Genomic DNA, 16,487 nt, shown 5'->3' on the forward strand with positions numbered 1-16,487 from the left:
CAATCAGTGGTTCCCAAATTTTGGCCCTCTAGGTGTTTTGGAGCTTAAGTTTCCATGCTTCCTGACTATTGACCAAGGTGACTGGGGATTATTTATTAATATTATTGTTATTATGTATATATTTATTATTATTATTATTATTATTAGGATTCACACACACACACACACACACACACACACGCAAGATCTCGCGTTGTTTGATGAAAGGGTCGCGACTCGCGAAGCCGCTTCCGCCCTTCCTTTGCCAGTAAAGAGGCGAAGGAGGTGCAGTCGAAATTATCCCTCGCTCCCCGTCATTGGTTGCTGCCAGGGCCAATCGGATCCCAGCTTTCTCTCCCCTTCCCTCGCGCTGCAACCTGAGTGGCTGCCTCGCGGGTGACGTCACCTCAGCCCCCACCGCCTTTCCTAGGGAGCCTGTATAAGCGTCGTCGTCGACGACGACGGCGGGCAACCTTTTTGCGTCGCTGTGAGCGGTTGCTATTGGCAGAGCCTGCGCCGCGCATGCGCCATCCGGGAAAGTGAAGCCGGAATCCTTCCCTTCTTTGACTGGGTCCCGTTCTCTGTTTGCCAGAACCGTTACGTCATCACCTCTGCCTTCTCCTCCTCCTCCTCCTCCTTTTTTCTCCTGAGCTAACATGGCGGCGGGGGCTGGAGAAGAGCAGTTCCCCTTCCAGGGGCTCCTGCCCAAGAAGGAGACCGGCGCTGCCGCCTTCCTCTCCCGACACCCGGAGTACGACGGGCGGGGGGTGCTCATCGCTGTCTTGGACACCGGGGTGGACCCTGGGGCCCCTGGCATGCAGGTGAGGAGGAGGAGGAGGGCTCCTGGGGAGAGGGACCTGTTGGTGGGGCTCCTAGGCGCCTTCCCCTTCCCTCTCCCTCCGTTTCCTCTGAGGGAGCCAGAGAGGGAGGAAGAACAGGGGCTTAATGATAACAACAACAACAGTAATGCATTTTGTTTGTATACCGCCTTTCCAAAGGGTCAAGGCGGTTTACAAAGCTACATAAACAAATACATAAGCGATTTACATAAATAAAATACCTAAATGATACATAGCATATACAAACCAAACGTCTATCCCTCATCTATAGCATTGTTATTGTTATTGTTGTTGTTATTATTACTACTGCTGGTAGCCAGGGTGGTGATGTTAATAGTAAGAGCTCTGCAACAGTTTGTGAAGGGTTTGGCAGGAAGGAAAGACAAAACAACACCTGAGGATGGAAGGGCAGCCATGGAAGGACAGGACAGGATCCTGAAGTGTATGTGTGTATGTATATATATATATATATATACACACACACACACACACACACATATACATATATATATACATATTTACATATATATATATATATATATATAAACTGAACATTAAAGTCAGGATCGTCACCATCAAAAACTTTCCTTGGATCGGACATTGAACAGAATGGAGACTGCAGTTGAGAGGTAAGACTAGGATTGGGAAGGGCAGCCATGAAAAAAAACTGGGTAGTATCCTAAAGGGTAAAGATTTACTACTGAATGTTAAAGTAAGGACCATCCAAGTCACTGTCAAAGGCTTTCTGTGGATCAAACCTTGAATGGGTGCTGCAGTCAATAAGAAGACTAGGATTGGGAAGGGCAGCCATGGAAGAACTGGACAAGGTCCTAAAGAGTAAAGATACACAGCTGAGCATTGAAAGTGGATAGTCCGAGTCCCTGTTAAAGATTTCCTGTACAAAGGATGTGCAAAGGTAGGCTTAACCATGAACATGACGAAAACAAAAAAATAATGACCACAGAGGATCTGCATTAATTCAACCTAGATAATGAGGAACTCAAAATACAGTGGGCCCTTGGTATCTGCTGGGGTTTGGTTCCAGGACCTCCATGGATACCCAAATCCATGCATGCGCAAGTCCCACAAAGTAAAATAGTGTACATTATATAAAATGGCAAAATCAACGTTTGCTATTTGGAGTTTATTCTTTAATGGTTTTCAGACCATGGATTCTTGAAGTCATGAGTAAAGAAAAATCCATGGATAAGGAGGGTCAACTGTAGTTAAAGTTTTCCCATACCTTGGATGAAACATTGATCAGAATGGAGTCTGCAGTCAAGAAATCAGAAGAAGATTAGGATTGGGAAGGGCAGCTAAGAAAGAACTAGAAAAGATTCTACTTTTGGGGTTTCCTTTTTGTGCCCTGGAAAGGTGATTGCCATGCCCCCAATCTGGTGCAGCTTAGGGGTGGTCTTCACAGCCTCTCAGTCTTCAAGGTCACAGACCTGAAACTGAAACCAATTTATACTTTTTTTGAACATTTTCAAACAGTGGATTCTTGAATCCATGTATAAAAAAGCCGTCTATAAGAAGGGACAATCGTATTTTGCCCATTCCTGTGCTATTGAGAGCACTGTGTTCCAGTGGCTCCAGTCCTACCTCTCGGGCAGACTCCAGATGGTGGTGCTGGGGGATAGCTGCTCTTGTAAGAGAGAGCTGACATCTGGTGTCTCTCAGGGCGCCATCCTATCCCCCATGCTTTTTAACATTTACATGAAGCTGCTGGGAGAGATCATCCGGAGACATGGGGCACGATGTTATCAGTACGCTGATGACACCCAAATATATTTCTCTGTGTCTCCGACTGTTGCAGTGGCTAAAAACGGCATCTCCTCTGGATGCCTGCCTTGAGTCAGTAATGGGCTGGATGAGGGAAAACAAACTCAAGTTGAATCCAGCGAAAACAGAGGTACTTGCGATAGGTTCCTCAAGCCCAGGGATGGAGATTTGTCAACCAATCCTGGACGGGGTCACACTCCTCCTAAAGGACGAAGTTCGCAGTTTGGGAGTACTTCTGGAATCGTCTCTCCAGCTGACATCTCAAGTGGATGCAACGGCCAGAAGTGCTTGATACCAACTTTGGTTGATACGCCAACTGCGCCCTTACCTGGACAAAAAGGACCTGGAAGCAGTAGTACTTGCACTGGTAATCTCTCGTTTTGATTTCTGTAATGCGCTCTACATGGGGCTACCCTTGTACCAAGTTCGGAAACTTCAATTGGTCCAAAATGCAGCTGCCAGGTTGGTCAATGGTTCATCCAGGTTTGACCACATAACACCTATTTTAAAATTTCTTCACTGGCTCCCAGTCAGCTTCTGGGTGCAATACAAGGTGTTGGTTATCACCTTTAAAGCCCTACATGGCTTGGGCCTGGGTTACTTGCGGGAATGCCTCTCCCTACACAATCCACCCCGCACTCTTAGAATAACAGGGAAGAACATATTAGAACATGTTCCAACTAAGCTCATAGCGACTTCTCAAAGAGCTTTTACAGCAGCCGCTCCAAAACTATGGAATGACCTCCTGGAAGAGATCCGTCTTATTACCTCCTTAGATTCTTTCAAGAGGGCACTTAAGACTGATCTCTTCCACCGAGATTATCCACCCGACCTGTTGTAATATCATCATTATATCACTGGACAAATTGTTGCATTACCACTCGATGGACCTAGTTCTATATTAACTGTACTATTTTATCGATGTATTTAAATGTATTTTAAATGTATTTTATTCTGATGTATTTTTAACTGGTTATGTAAACAAGGGCCTGTTACAGACTGACAAAATAAAGCTGCTTTGGGTCTCTTTGGAGGTATGCTGTTTAAATGATGCATGGGTCCTAAGGGTCCGGAGGTCACGCCAAAGCCACACTCCATTCCTAAGCACTGGAGTGCAGTGTGGGTGCATGACACACAAAGTTCTTTGCCTTTGTGAAATCAGATGAAATCAGTGGTCAGACACTAGTGGTAAGTGTGGCAATTGCCTCTTATAGGAGTATTATGAGTAGAAATAGATGTACTATAAAAAAGGTCTTCTTGAATGCACATAGACTGACATTAATTACTTGTTCCAAGATTTAAATGTACCCGTATTTTCTGGCGTATAAGACGACCCCCAACTTTTCCAGTTAAAATATAGAGTTTGGGATATACTCACCGTATAAGACTACCCCTCTTCCAACGCACACTAAATAAAAATTTAAAAAACATCAGATTTGATTTCAATATGGTAATTTTAATTCAAATGACATGCAGGTACTTAGCAGGAAACCTTGTATACAAAGCCTGCTTGGATTGGTCAACTCTCCCTGCCTGCCCAGCCCTCCCTGTCTCCAACACTATCAAAGCAGTAGCTGCTTTCATACGATCATTGCATATGGTGGAGATGTGGCTGCAGCCGTTTTTGAGCTCCCCCCACCATATGCGGCGACCGCAGATTCTCCATTCTGGCTCAGAAGTTTCAGCACCTGACCTATAAGACAACATCCAGCGTATAAGACGACCCCCAACTTTTGAGAGGATTTTCCTGGGTTATAAAGTAGTCTTATATGCCAGAAAATATAGTATATTATTTCTAAGCATGTAACATCTATTAGCAAATAGATGTGCGTGCCTTCCTGCCCAACATATGGAGAAAGCTAAGTATGTGGCACTGTAGCATAAGGCTTCTAGTTGATAAGGAATTGCTGAGTACTCAATGAAATTTCATTCCTAATTTTTACTGCAGTAGTAGTCTTCCTTCCTTTGATACTAAAGGCTTCTTCCACATGTGCTTGCATTTTGCAAGCACATGCATTAAAACAGATCTAGCTCTGTTTGGGCATTTGACCTGTCGTGCAATTAACTGAACAAAGGCTGTTTTGTTGCTTAATCTGTGAGTGGGATGGTTTCACAATTTTGGAGAGATGAGGACACCTGATAAACCACTACTGATTCGGTACATCTGAGTTCATGCATACTCAGTGACAAATACAGGGCAAGAATTCTGAGTGATTAGAGGGTTATTAAAATGAGTTGTATTTTTGTATTGGTAAAATCAGTATCTGGGGAATGTTGTCATGAGAGTTAATTAGTTACGGTTAGTATGCTTGCTGAGCTTGCTGCTACACCTATCCTATCCTACCAAGATCTGCTCTTATTTTGTCCTAACTTCCCACCTGTCCTGTGTGGTTCACCATATCCTGTTTGTCTGTTTGACCCTACATTATTATCACTTCCTATTCCATCCCACACTTCAATGGAATACATGTTTCAAATTCTTATCTGTGGCCATCAGTTCTTTAAGAAACATATGTGTGATTAATGCATGAATGGAAAATCTTAGTTCACTTAATTGATACTTGAGGGATAAATAGTTCAAGAGTATTATCCTTGGATATTTGTTTGTTTGGTTTTTGGTTTGGTCACAGTTTCTTCCTGTTTATTCTGTTTGCAAGATTCTCTCATGTGCCATACTTTTTTCTATACAAACCTGCTTTTTCAGTTATCATTATCACTGCAGGTCATCAGTGCTTTATCTGTTCCAGTTGTCCATACTCTACTGCTGAGAAGGCCCTGTCTGTCATGCCTGCTTGCCTAATTATTTCAGGAAGATGCATGACTGGAGTCTCTGATTCTGATCCCGCAGTATGGGCATGTTGTATGGCTGAAGACCTTACTTCAAAAAGAAAATGTAACCTTTCCTAAGTGGCTTATAACATATTTCAAAAATAATAAATATGTTATCAATCAAAGTAAAATTCAAGTTAATTCTAATTAAACTTGGAGTGGCAAGATAAAGAAATGTTCAATAGAAGGAAATTCTGTAAAACAGCGGCAGAAACAGAGGATTCTGTTGAGGCTGTTACATTATTTGAAGAACAATGTATGTTGTTTTCCAACCTTTTTAAATATCCAAGTTTTTGCTCAGTGACAGAGTGGCATTGGTGGGGAGATGAAGAGAGAACCCTCCCTCCCTTAGAAAGTCCTTTCCAAGGTCCTGACAAAGCGGACCACTGGGATAAATGACCACTGACCAAGGCCTCCACTAATTATTGCCAAGTAAGTAGGATCATATTAGAGAACTTGCAAATATACTGAACCGGAGGAAACTGTCAAAAGGTATCAATGGATTATGCCAATGAGGTATGTACATCAGTTGATAGTCTGCCAGTTTGAATCATGGCAGAGCTTCCAGTGGTCCTAAAGATTTAAATGTTTGCTTCAGTCTGTAATTGAATTAGGGCTCCATTGGAATTGAGGTTGTTCCTATCTTCTTTAACAGTTACTTTTGATTTTATCATTCTATTTTATGTTTTGTAATTTCAACCTTTGCTTGAGACAGTCTATCCATAAAACTGGTTTATTTTAAAATAAATTTTGTTCTAAGAAACTGACAACATTTAGCCAAACTAAACAGGAGACAGTATGCTGAGGGCACTTATTTTTCAAGTGTTAGCTGGTCCATATAATATTAATCGTTCTGTTAATTGCCTCATCTTTCTTTTACTGTTTTGTTTTTTTTAAGATTACAACTGATGGAAAACCCAAGATAATTGACATAATAGATACAACTGGCAGTGGTGATGTAAATACTTCAACTGTTGTAGAACCAAAAGATGGAGAAATCATTGGTCTTTCAGGAAGAACTCTGAAGGTAACACTGGTTTGAAATTAAATTCATTGCTCTTTTTGGAAAGGTCTGAAGAGCTTGATTTAAATTTGAGAGCAGTTATCTGGACCCCAAGCAAAATAGGGATGATCACTAATGACCTTGAGACATTTAGTAGTCCATAGTTGCATTTGTGCAGGGGATTCTGTGGCTTAGTGGTTAAGATGCCAATTCTGATGATCGGAGGGCTACTGTCACTAGTCCCAGCCTCTACCAACCAAGAATCATAGAGTTGGAAGAGACCACAAAGGGCATCCAGTCCAACCCCCCTGCCATGCAGGAAATCTAAATCAAAGCATCCCCGACAGATGGCCATCCAGCCTCTGCTTAAAGACTTCCAAGGAGGGAGACTCCACTACACTCCAAGGGAGTGTGTTCCACTGTCGAACAGCCCTTACTGTCAGGAAGTTCCTCCTAACGTTGAGGTGGAATCTCTTTTCCTGGAGCTTCCATTCATTGCTCCGGGTCCTAGTCTCTGGAGCAGCAGAAAACAAGCTTGCTCCCTGCTCAATATGACATCCCCTCAAATATTTAAACAGGGCTATCCTATCACCTCTTAACCTTCTCTTCTCCAGACTAAACATCCCCAGCTCCCTGAGTCTTTCCTCATAGGGCATGGTTTCCAGACTCAGTGTCCTTTTTGAATTGTGGTGCCCAGAACTGGACACAATATTCCAGGTGGGGCCTGATCAGAGCAGAATGGAGTGGCACTATTACTTCCCTTGATCTAGACACTATACTTCTATTGATGCAACCTAAAATCGCATTGGCCTTGTTAGCTGCCGCATCACACTGTTGACTTGTGGTCTACTTGGACTCCTAGATCCCTTTCACATGTAGTCTCCTTAAGCCTGGTGTCCCCCATCCTATATCTGTGCATTTCATTTTTCTGCCCTAAGTGCAACCTAGCAGTTCAAAAGCATGCAAATGCAAGTAGATAAATAGGTACCACTTCGGTGAGAAGGTAACGGCATTCGGTGCAGTCATGCTGGCCACATGACTACCTGAGCAGTCTTCGGACAGTGCTGGCTCTTCAGTTTAGTAATGGAGATGAACACTATTGCGACTAGATATTCATGTCAAGGGACTACCTTTATATTTACCTAGTTGCAGTTGTAGTATTTTAATGTTGTTGTTTATGAAAAATTGTATGGGTGGAATGCAGCTGAGAGTATAGTTGACAAGGCTGGAGTGAGGCATTATAGAATCATAGAATCGTAGAGTTGGAAGAGACCACTAGGGCCATCCAGTCCAACCCCCTGCCATGCAGGAAATCCAAATCAAAGCATCCCTGACAGATGGCCATCCAGCCTCTGTTTAAAGACCTCCAAGGAAGGAGACTCTGTCACCTTCCGAGGAAGTGCATTCCACTGCCGAACAGCCCTTACTGTCAGGAAGTTCCTCCTAATGTTCAGGTGGAATCTCTTTTCCTGTAGCTTGCATCCATTGTTCCGGCTCCTGTTCTCTGGAGCAGCAGAAAACAAGCTTGCTCCCTCCTCAATATGACATCCTTTCAAATATTTAAACAGGGCTATCATATCACCTCTTAACCTTCTTTTCTCCAGGCTAAACATCCCCAGCTCCCTAAGTCGTTCCTCATAGGGCATGGTCTCCAGACCCTTCACCATTTTTGTCGCCCTCCTTTGGACACGCTCCAGTTTCTCAATGTCCTTTTTGAATTGTGGCGCCCAGAACTGGACACAATATTCTAGGTGGGCCCTGACCAAAGCAGAATACAGTGGCACTATTACTTCTCTTGATCTAGACACTATACTTCTATTGATGCAGCCTAAAATAGCATTGGCCTTTTTAGCTGCCGCATCACACTGTTCACTCATGTTCAACTTGTGGTCTACTTGGACTCCTAGATCCCTTTCACACGTAGTTTCATTCAGCCAGGTGTCACCCATCCTATATCTGTGCATTTTATTTTTCCGCCCTAAGTGCAGTACCTTACATTTCTCTGTGTTGAATTTCATTTTGTTAGCTTTGGCCCAGCTTTCTAGTCTATTCAGGTCATTTTGAATCTTGATCCTGTCCTCTGGGGTATTAGCTATTCCCCCTAATTTGGTGTCATCTGCAAATTTGATAAGTATGCTCCCAATTCTGTCATCCAGGTCATTGATAAAGATGTTGAATAGCACTGGGCCCAGGACAGAGCCCTGTGGGACCCCACTGGTCACTTCTCTCCAGGATGAAAAGGAGCCATTGTTGAGCACCCTTTGGGTTCGGCCGGTCAACCAATTACAGATCCATTTAACAGTTCCTTTGTCTAGCCCACATTTTACAAGCTTGTTTGCAAGAATGTCATGGGAAACGTTGTCAAAGGCCTTACTGAAATCAAGATATACTATATCCACAGCATTCCCTTCATCTACCAAGCTGGTAATTTTATCAAAGAAAGAGATTAGATTTGTCTGGCATGACTTGTTTCTCTGAAACCCATGTTGACTTTTTGTGATTATGGCATTGCCTTCTAGATGTTCACAAACTCTCTGTTTAATGATCTGCTCCAGAATCTTTCCTAGAACTGATGTCAGACTAACTGGACGATAATTGTTGGGATCCTCTTTTTTCCCCTTTTTGAAGATGGGGACAACGTTTGCCCTCCTCCAGTCTGCTGGGATCTCTCCTGTTCTCCAGGAGTTTTCAAATATGATTGCCAATGGCTCCGATATTACTTTTGCCAGTTCTTTTAATACCCTTGGATGGAGTTCATCTGGTCCCGGAGACTTAAATTCATTTAGATTAACAAGGTGTTCCTCTACTATCTCTTTACTTATTCTGTGCTGAAATTCCCCTATTCTGTCCTCTGCTCCATTATCCTCAGGTTGAGCACCCTCTGCCTTTTCTGAGAAGACTGAGGCAAAGAAGGTGTTGAGTAATTCTGCCTTTTCTCTATCTCCTGTTAGCATTTTGCCATCTTGTCCACGCAGTGGCCCTACCATTTCCTTCTTCTTCCTCTTGCTGCGGACATATCCAAAAAAACCCTTTTTATTGTTCTTAACCTCTCTAGCAAGCCTGAGTTCATTCTGCGCTTTAGCTTTTCTGACTTTAATAGAATTAATGCTTACCTAGGCACACTGGGATAACTTAGTATCTGTACATTTCCACCAACATAATTGTCAGATATCATCTGTTTTATTCCTCAGCATGTTTCTTGGGATATTAAATAAATACTCTGCTTTTCCCCCAAACCTGGAATTTAAGAGATGGTATTTTTCTTCTACCATAAGAGCAAGAGATATTTTGATAGTTGCAATGTATGTAAGGAACTTAAATAAGACTGTAACAAGTAAGATCAAGCAAGGAATATACACTCTGTTATCAGAGCTGAGAATAGCAGGAGTAATACACACACATATATATATATTGCAAAGATCATAAATTTTAATCTGCTTTTTTTAGACCTAGGCATAGTTACCATGGAGTGAACCACATTGAAAATGCTGGTCCTTAATTTGGGACTGCATAAGCCTGGGATTTGATAATAGGACGTACTATAAGAGTAATGTGTCTGACTGGTTGGGATAGAACAAATAGATACTAAATTCTTCCCTTTTTCAGATTCCAACTGACTGGATAAATCCTTCTGGGAAGTATCACATTGGATTAAAAAATGGTTATGATTTCTATCCTAAAGCTCTAAAGGAGAGAATACAGGTAACAAAGCATTATATGTTTGTTTTACATCCCTCATCTTAACCTTTTTATTGTTTATACTGCCAAAACATATTTGGCACTATGTGAAAAACCTTAAGAATAAACTTTAGACACTTGTGCTCCCTTCTGTCTTTCCATACTGTGATTGTGTTACCTGTTTGTAGTTATACTTGGTGAACTATATTTTGTGTTTGCTTGAACTGTATGTTGGGCTTAAGGATCAACTGTAATCAGAATCACAGAAAAAAGAGAACTACATTTACTATGTGTAACTGTGTAGATGCATGGCATGCTCACAATTTTGTTTGTACAGATTTGTATAATTTTAAATTTCATAAATATGCCCAATTGCTGAATTTTATATACTAAGTTGAGCCAATGTGTTTTAAGTGTCAGACTAGGACTCTGGGATACCAGTGTTCAAATCCCCACTCAGACATGGAAATCACTGAGTGACCTTGGGAGAGTCACACATGCTCAACCCCAGAAAACCCTGTGATAGGTCCATCTTAGGATCACCATAAATTGGAAATGACTTGAAGGCACACAACAACAAGCAAAAATACACTTAAGTTGTAAATAAAGTATTGTGCATTGCTAAAACAGTAACATAACTAGGTTTGATATGAAAATATGGCTTCAGTGTCTGGTAATTTTCTTACTCTGTGCCAGAATTCTTTCAAACCATTGTTTACTAGTTCAAACCAAACTGTAGTTACCATGTGAGGAGGCGTATCATTAAAGCAACGTGTGTTTGTGGGAAATAGGGGTATGTGTGTGAGGACAAAATGTATCCATGTAACACCAGGCCATGGCTTGTAAAACTAACCCTCTGTCACTATACTCAACTTTTTATCATTGATGACAGAACAGCAGAAGCTAGAGGTTTTCCCTCTTTTAGCAGCCTCCTAAACATTTGGGGAATTCATTTTGGCTTCATGCTAGTAAAACGTTGCCCTGTTGACACCTGTATTGAGGCATCCTAGGCCACCTCTGCTTTGATAGTGGCAGAATTACACAGTGTATCTTTTTACCACATGCAAAACACTGCTTAATTTAGTATGGTATATATGAAAAGTCTCAGCATGCTGATGTCAAATCAGTTTATCATTGGTTGCAGAAAGAACGCAAGGAAAAGCTGTGGGATCCTGTTCATAGATTGGCACTTGCAGAAGCCTGCAGGAAACAGGATGAGTTTGAAGCTGCTCATATATCTCCATCACAGGTTTGTACTATTGATTGGTTCAAAAATGATTTGTTACATTATGGGAAAAGACTACATTTTAATGACATAGTCATTCTATTTCAGTAATCAAAATAATTATTTGTTATTGATGTAACTTTTTGTTATAGTGTATCAGTGAAATCCTGTGTACTGGACTGCTCCTTTGCTGAGTGAGATTGGCTCTGACTACTTGCATATAGCCTGCCTCTTCATTTGCAAAACTTCAACCACACATCTCATTTATGTCTTAAGTTCCTCATGCAGTGGCATCTATGGGTTTCTTTAGCTGGATGAGGGGAACCATCTTCAGTATACTTTATGAAGCATTGCATCTTTCAGGAAAGCAAGCTAATGAAGGAAGAGCTTCAGAGTCAAGTGGAGTTGCTGAATTCTTTTGAGAAAAAATACAGTGATCCTGGCCCAGTGTATGACTGCTTGGTGTGGCATGATGGCGAAACTTGGCGGTACGCTCTTTTTTGTTTTTGTTGTTCCTTTTATGAAATATCTAATCATTAATTAGTTTTTACTTGTAAAAGAATAAGTCCTTTCTCTGCTATCTACATTCTGATAGGCATTCCCACTTTTTGCAACAAGCTGTGTCTTAACATCTTGTTTGTATACAGCTTGGTCTCGATTGCAGCTATATAACACAGACTGCTTTGTAGTTGTAGATCCCAGGAAAGATACAGGCATACATAGCAGTCCATGTGTAAACAGAGCTGGAGGCTGCAGTTGTCTGTTTAATTTATGTCTCATACAGGCTGTACAGTAGTACTACCTGCACCTTTTGAACTTTTTGAAACTCTGTTCAAATCACAAGCAACTTGGGTTCTGTGCTATGTTTTTAATGATTTTTAATATTTCTTTCTACCCAACATTCACTTACTGTACTCTAGCCAGAAAAATAAAATAGCTTATTGAATCAAAATGAATGTTAAAATACAAACACAGTGATACAAGAGGCCAGTCTAAATACCATTATTATTATTATTAAACTTTATTTCTAAAGCACTGTAATTATACACAGCACTGTACAAAATAGGTAAAATTAAAGAGTATATAAAAGCCTGCCCAAGGCGTACATTCTAAGATAATAACAATTAAAAAGAGGAATAGATAAAATTACCATATAGAGAAGAAAAAACAAATTAAAAACATCAAATATAAAACAATCACATCCCATCAAATATTGTCAGACAGCCAGATGACAATCACAAATTCCCTGAGAACGCTTTCCTAAACAATATGGTTTTCAGCTCAGCCTTAAAGCTGGTTAGGGAAGTGATGAGCCATGCATGCAGAGGAAGAAGGTTCCAGGAATGAGGGGCAGCAAGAGAGAAGGGACAGATCCGGGATGGGGCAGAGGAGATCCTGGGTTGAGAGAGGAGACTTTGGCTACCAGAGCGGAGAGTGCGAGTAGGGATGTAGGGAGAGAGAAGATCGGTTAAATAAAGAGGGGCCAGCCCATGCAGAGCTTTAAAGGTGAGTAGCAAAAGTTTGTACCTGATGCGGAAAGGAAGAGGGAGCCAGTGAAGGGAGGACAACAGAGGGGAGACATGATCATAACCAATCATAGTAACATTTAAATTGACTCCTAAACAGTGCCAGTCTAAGAATGGGTTCTGTAATTATGGTGGCAGGAAGAGACAGAATGCTGTTTCATGTGTCTGGAGTAGTAATAATTTAAAAGGGAGGTCCAGAACAGTGTCTTAGCTGGTCATCTCAACAAGTGAAGCAGGAATTATTTGGCAAATCATGAGAAGGAAGGCAGTACCCATAATACAGTGAGCCTGTAACATCTAGAAATTTAGAGATCAGCACTAGTCCCTTAGTGTCCCTGAAGTTGTTATGGGAACTAGCAACAACTGAGACGATCAAGGGAAGACATTGATTTGTATCTGTTATATGTCAGAGGCAGAAGCCATATTTTCCCTCTCCCACTGCGTTTGGAAAAATAAATTTATTTTATTTATATACAACCTTTCTCCTTCATTGGAACCAAGACAACTCACAGAAGATGCTTGGAAAAAACAACACATTTTTAAAAACACAACTTAAAACATTATGGTAATATAACAAGTTATAACATAAAATAATTGAAAACATATTAAGTTAAAAAATAAAACCTTTTAAAACATCCAAAAGCAAACACTCCAATAAGAAACCTTCCTGGACCTGCTGGCAGTTCACATAATGATTGTAACTCTGCAGGCCAAACCTTGGGATGAATGCCTCTAGTTAATAGGGTATTCATCTGATTTCTTTGTTGAAAATACTCATTTGAGTTACCATGAAAAATTGAAAATATTGCCATTTCTTCCTCCCTTTCTCTGCTGTCAGCATACTAATAGCTCTAATGCTGTAACTAGACTGCCAAATCATTGTTGCTGTTCAGTGCTGTATTGTAAACAGAGTATAGTTATGGAAATCTTGTGCTGTGGCTTTTACATCCATATACTCTTGAGACTAGGAACTGCAGGTGGGAACGTTCAGTAAACTGTGTGATCAGAAGTGTAGTCTGCAGGAGTATGAAGCCTGAGAGTGGAAAGTGGTTGGATGGAATATCACTTAGGCACCCCATGCATTGTGCTTTGAGTACTTTGAAGAAAAATGTAGTTTAAATGTTATTTCTCTCTTGGGAAAGGCTAAATAGCTTGCACTTCTGTCAGATGGTTGCAGGGATTATGACACAGCAGGAATCTTTTCACATAATAACTTGCAAACTTATATTTGCACAATTAAATTCAGATTTGTATCTTTCTTCAAGCTGGTGTATTACCAGTGAGACACAAAAAAATTGAGGGAAATGTTTTGGCATAGAGACTGACTGATCATGAAATCTAAATTGATATGGTCACATTAGTAAATGAATTGAGGATCTTATGTTCCAATTAAGTTACAGAAGATCAGTGACTATTTGAGTTTAAAAACCTAAGAAGGATCTAGAGTGTCTTTAAAAAAAACAAAAATGGATAATTTGTGTATGTTCTTTGTTCTCTCTGTAGAGCTTGTATAGATTCAAGTGAAACAGGTGACTTCTCCAACTGCACTATTTTACGGAACTACAAAGAAGGTCAAGAATATGGATCATTTGGCACATCAGAAATGTTGCATTACTCTGTCAATATTTATGATGAAGGGAACCTGCTTTCAATTGTTACAAGTGGAGGTAAGTTTACTTTTAGAAAACACTTTTTAAGAACCATTGTTAATGGCTAATATGTTTTTAAAAAGAGAAAGGAGAAAATAAAATTACTAGTAATTCCAGGATGGACAGAGTGTAACTTTAGGGTTGTATATAGTTTAGAGGGCTGTTCTTAATTTGGCCCAGGGGTACCCCCTTTGGGCCAAACTAAAGGGGCTTTCTTGGAAACCTTCATGTTTTAAAAGCAAGTCACCTTTTAAATAGGATGCTGCCTCCTTCCTGCCTCCCTGTTCTGTTTAAGATGAAAAAGTAACGATTTTTCACAGTCAGAAGTGGACTTGAAGCAACTTTCAATATTGGGGTTTTTTGGTGGACTGTGAAGCTCCCAGAGAGTCCTGGTGGAAGAAAACTGCCCCCAGACCACCACAGTTATCCACACTTGAATTTTGGCCATAGAGACCCTCTGCTGCTAGGATAATTTTTTCCACCCGCCATTATGATCATGTCACTCCATTGTTGTCCCATCACTGGCTCCCGGTCCCATTGAGAATCCATTATAAACACTTATTACTAACTTTCAAAGCCCTTCATGGTTTGGCCCCCACTTACTTGTCAGCACTTGTTTACCCCTATCTTCCTGTTCACGCTCTGTGCTCTAGTGATTCAGGGCTGTTGATTCAGCCAAGGATTTTCTCTGCCCCTACTTGGATACGCCCCTTCTCCCATGCTGCCCCCTATTTTTTGGAATCTTCCCATGAATCTGTGGACCATCACCTCGTTAGACTACTTTAAGTCTAAATTAAAGACTATTCTATTCAAGGAAGCCTTCCAGCTTTCAGCTTGATTTTATGACCATATTATTTGTATTAATTTACACTTTTATAGTACAGTATTGTTTTAACTTTGTTATAGTAATATTTTATTAATTTTATAATCTTGTTTGTGGTTTTAGGTTGTGCACCATAGGGAGGCTTTTGTTTCTGTTTTGGATTGTTGTTTTCTCTTCTTTGTAAAGCACTATGTAAAGCCTATGGCGCTATACAAATAAATGTAAGAATAACAATAATAATAACAACAACAACTTATGGACCTGTATGTGCATGATTCATTGTGTACAGTTAGATTGCTGTACTTGTGAAGCCAAAAACACTTCAAAAAGGAAATGCATGTATTTTAGCTGCTCTCTTTAGGGCTGAAGGGCGGGGTATAAATACCGTAAATAAATAAAATAAATATTTATTGTAGACAATGTCTGTCAGTATGCATTATGCTGCCAGACCTCATTGTAAGTGATAGTTTCTATGAGGAAAACTGAATGCAAGCAAAAATGCCTCGTGATTAACTTTAGAGTTTAATGGATTAGATTGGGCAGCTACTTTTGGCTAGAATGCTATGTTGTGTTCTTTTAATGATGGGTTGTATTTATTTTTCAGGAGCTCATGGAACACATGTTGCTAGCATAGCTGCAGGATATTTTCCAGATGAACCAGACCGGAATGGTGTGGCCCCTGGTGCACAAATTCTTGCCATCAAGATTGGTGATACAAGATTAAGCACCATGGAAACTGGCACTGGCCTTATAAGAGCTGTTAGTATTCACAGTTATCACAAGCTAGATTTTCCAGGTCTAACTTACATAGCTTGTTGCAGGAAAAACAGAAATCAGTTTGTTTTGTGAAACTTTAGAATAGACTATTTTATATAGGTATAAACTTGCACGGAGGATAACCCAATTCATCTGATATTTATTCCATGATAAAATTCCTTCAGTCTTTAATATCCACAAGTTCATTCATTTATGGGAAAATCTGTTCAAAAAATACATTGCACTTGTATATTTCCAAGCAGTGGTGTAAATGGAATATTTCCAGGTTGTTGTCATCAGATTTCCCATTTCTGCAAAGGCAATAATGGTTTAATAAACCTTTGGGAAGTGAACAAGTGTGTTCCTGAGATTGTTTTGAGAATGTACAGCCCAGTAGC

At 40.5% G+C, this 16,487-nt stretch overlaps 1 protein-coding gene across 3 annotated transcripts in view; it reads left to right on the plus strand.

Annotated features, from left to right (window-relative positions):
- The first annotated feature begins 635 nt into the window (after positions 1 to 635).
- Positions 636 to 16,487, plus strand: part of TPP2 (tripeptidyl peptidase 2) — a 57,603-nt gene continuing 41,751 nt past the window's right edge. For all 3 annotated transcript variants that reach the window (XM_089511241.1, XM_089511242.1, XM_089511243.1), the window contains exons 1-7: positions 636 to 800; positions 6,328 to 6,456; positions 10,039 to 10,134; positions 11,255 to 11,359; positions 11,699 to 11,823; positions 14,365 to 14,528; positions 15,938 to 16,092. In XM_089511241.1, the coding sequence (XP_089367367.1) occupies positions 636 to 800; positions 6,328 to 6,456; positions 10,039 to 10,134; positions 11,255 to 11,359; positions 11,699 to 11,823; positions 14,365 to 14,528; positions 15,938 to 16,092 (939 nt within the window). The remainder of the gene's footprint in view (positions 801 to 6,327; positions 6,457 to 10,038; positions 10,135 to 11,254; positions 11,360 to 11,698; positions 11,824 to 14,364; positions 14,529 to 15,937; positions 16,093 to 16,487) is intronic.

The sequence above is a fragment of the Sceloporus occidentalis genome, unplaced genomic scaffold, assembly GCF_023333645.1.
Source record: "Sceloporus occidentalis isolate IW3139 unplaced genomic scaffold, rSceOcc1.0.p SCAF_2, whole genome shotgun sequence".
Classification (NCBI taxonomy): Eukaryota; Metazoa; Chordata; class Lepidosauria; order Squamata; family Phrynosomatidae; genus Sceloporus; species Sceloporus occidentalis.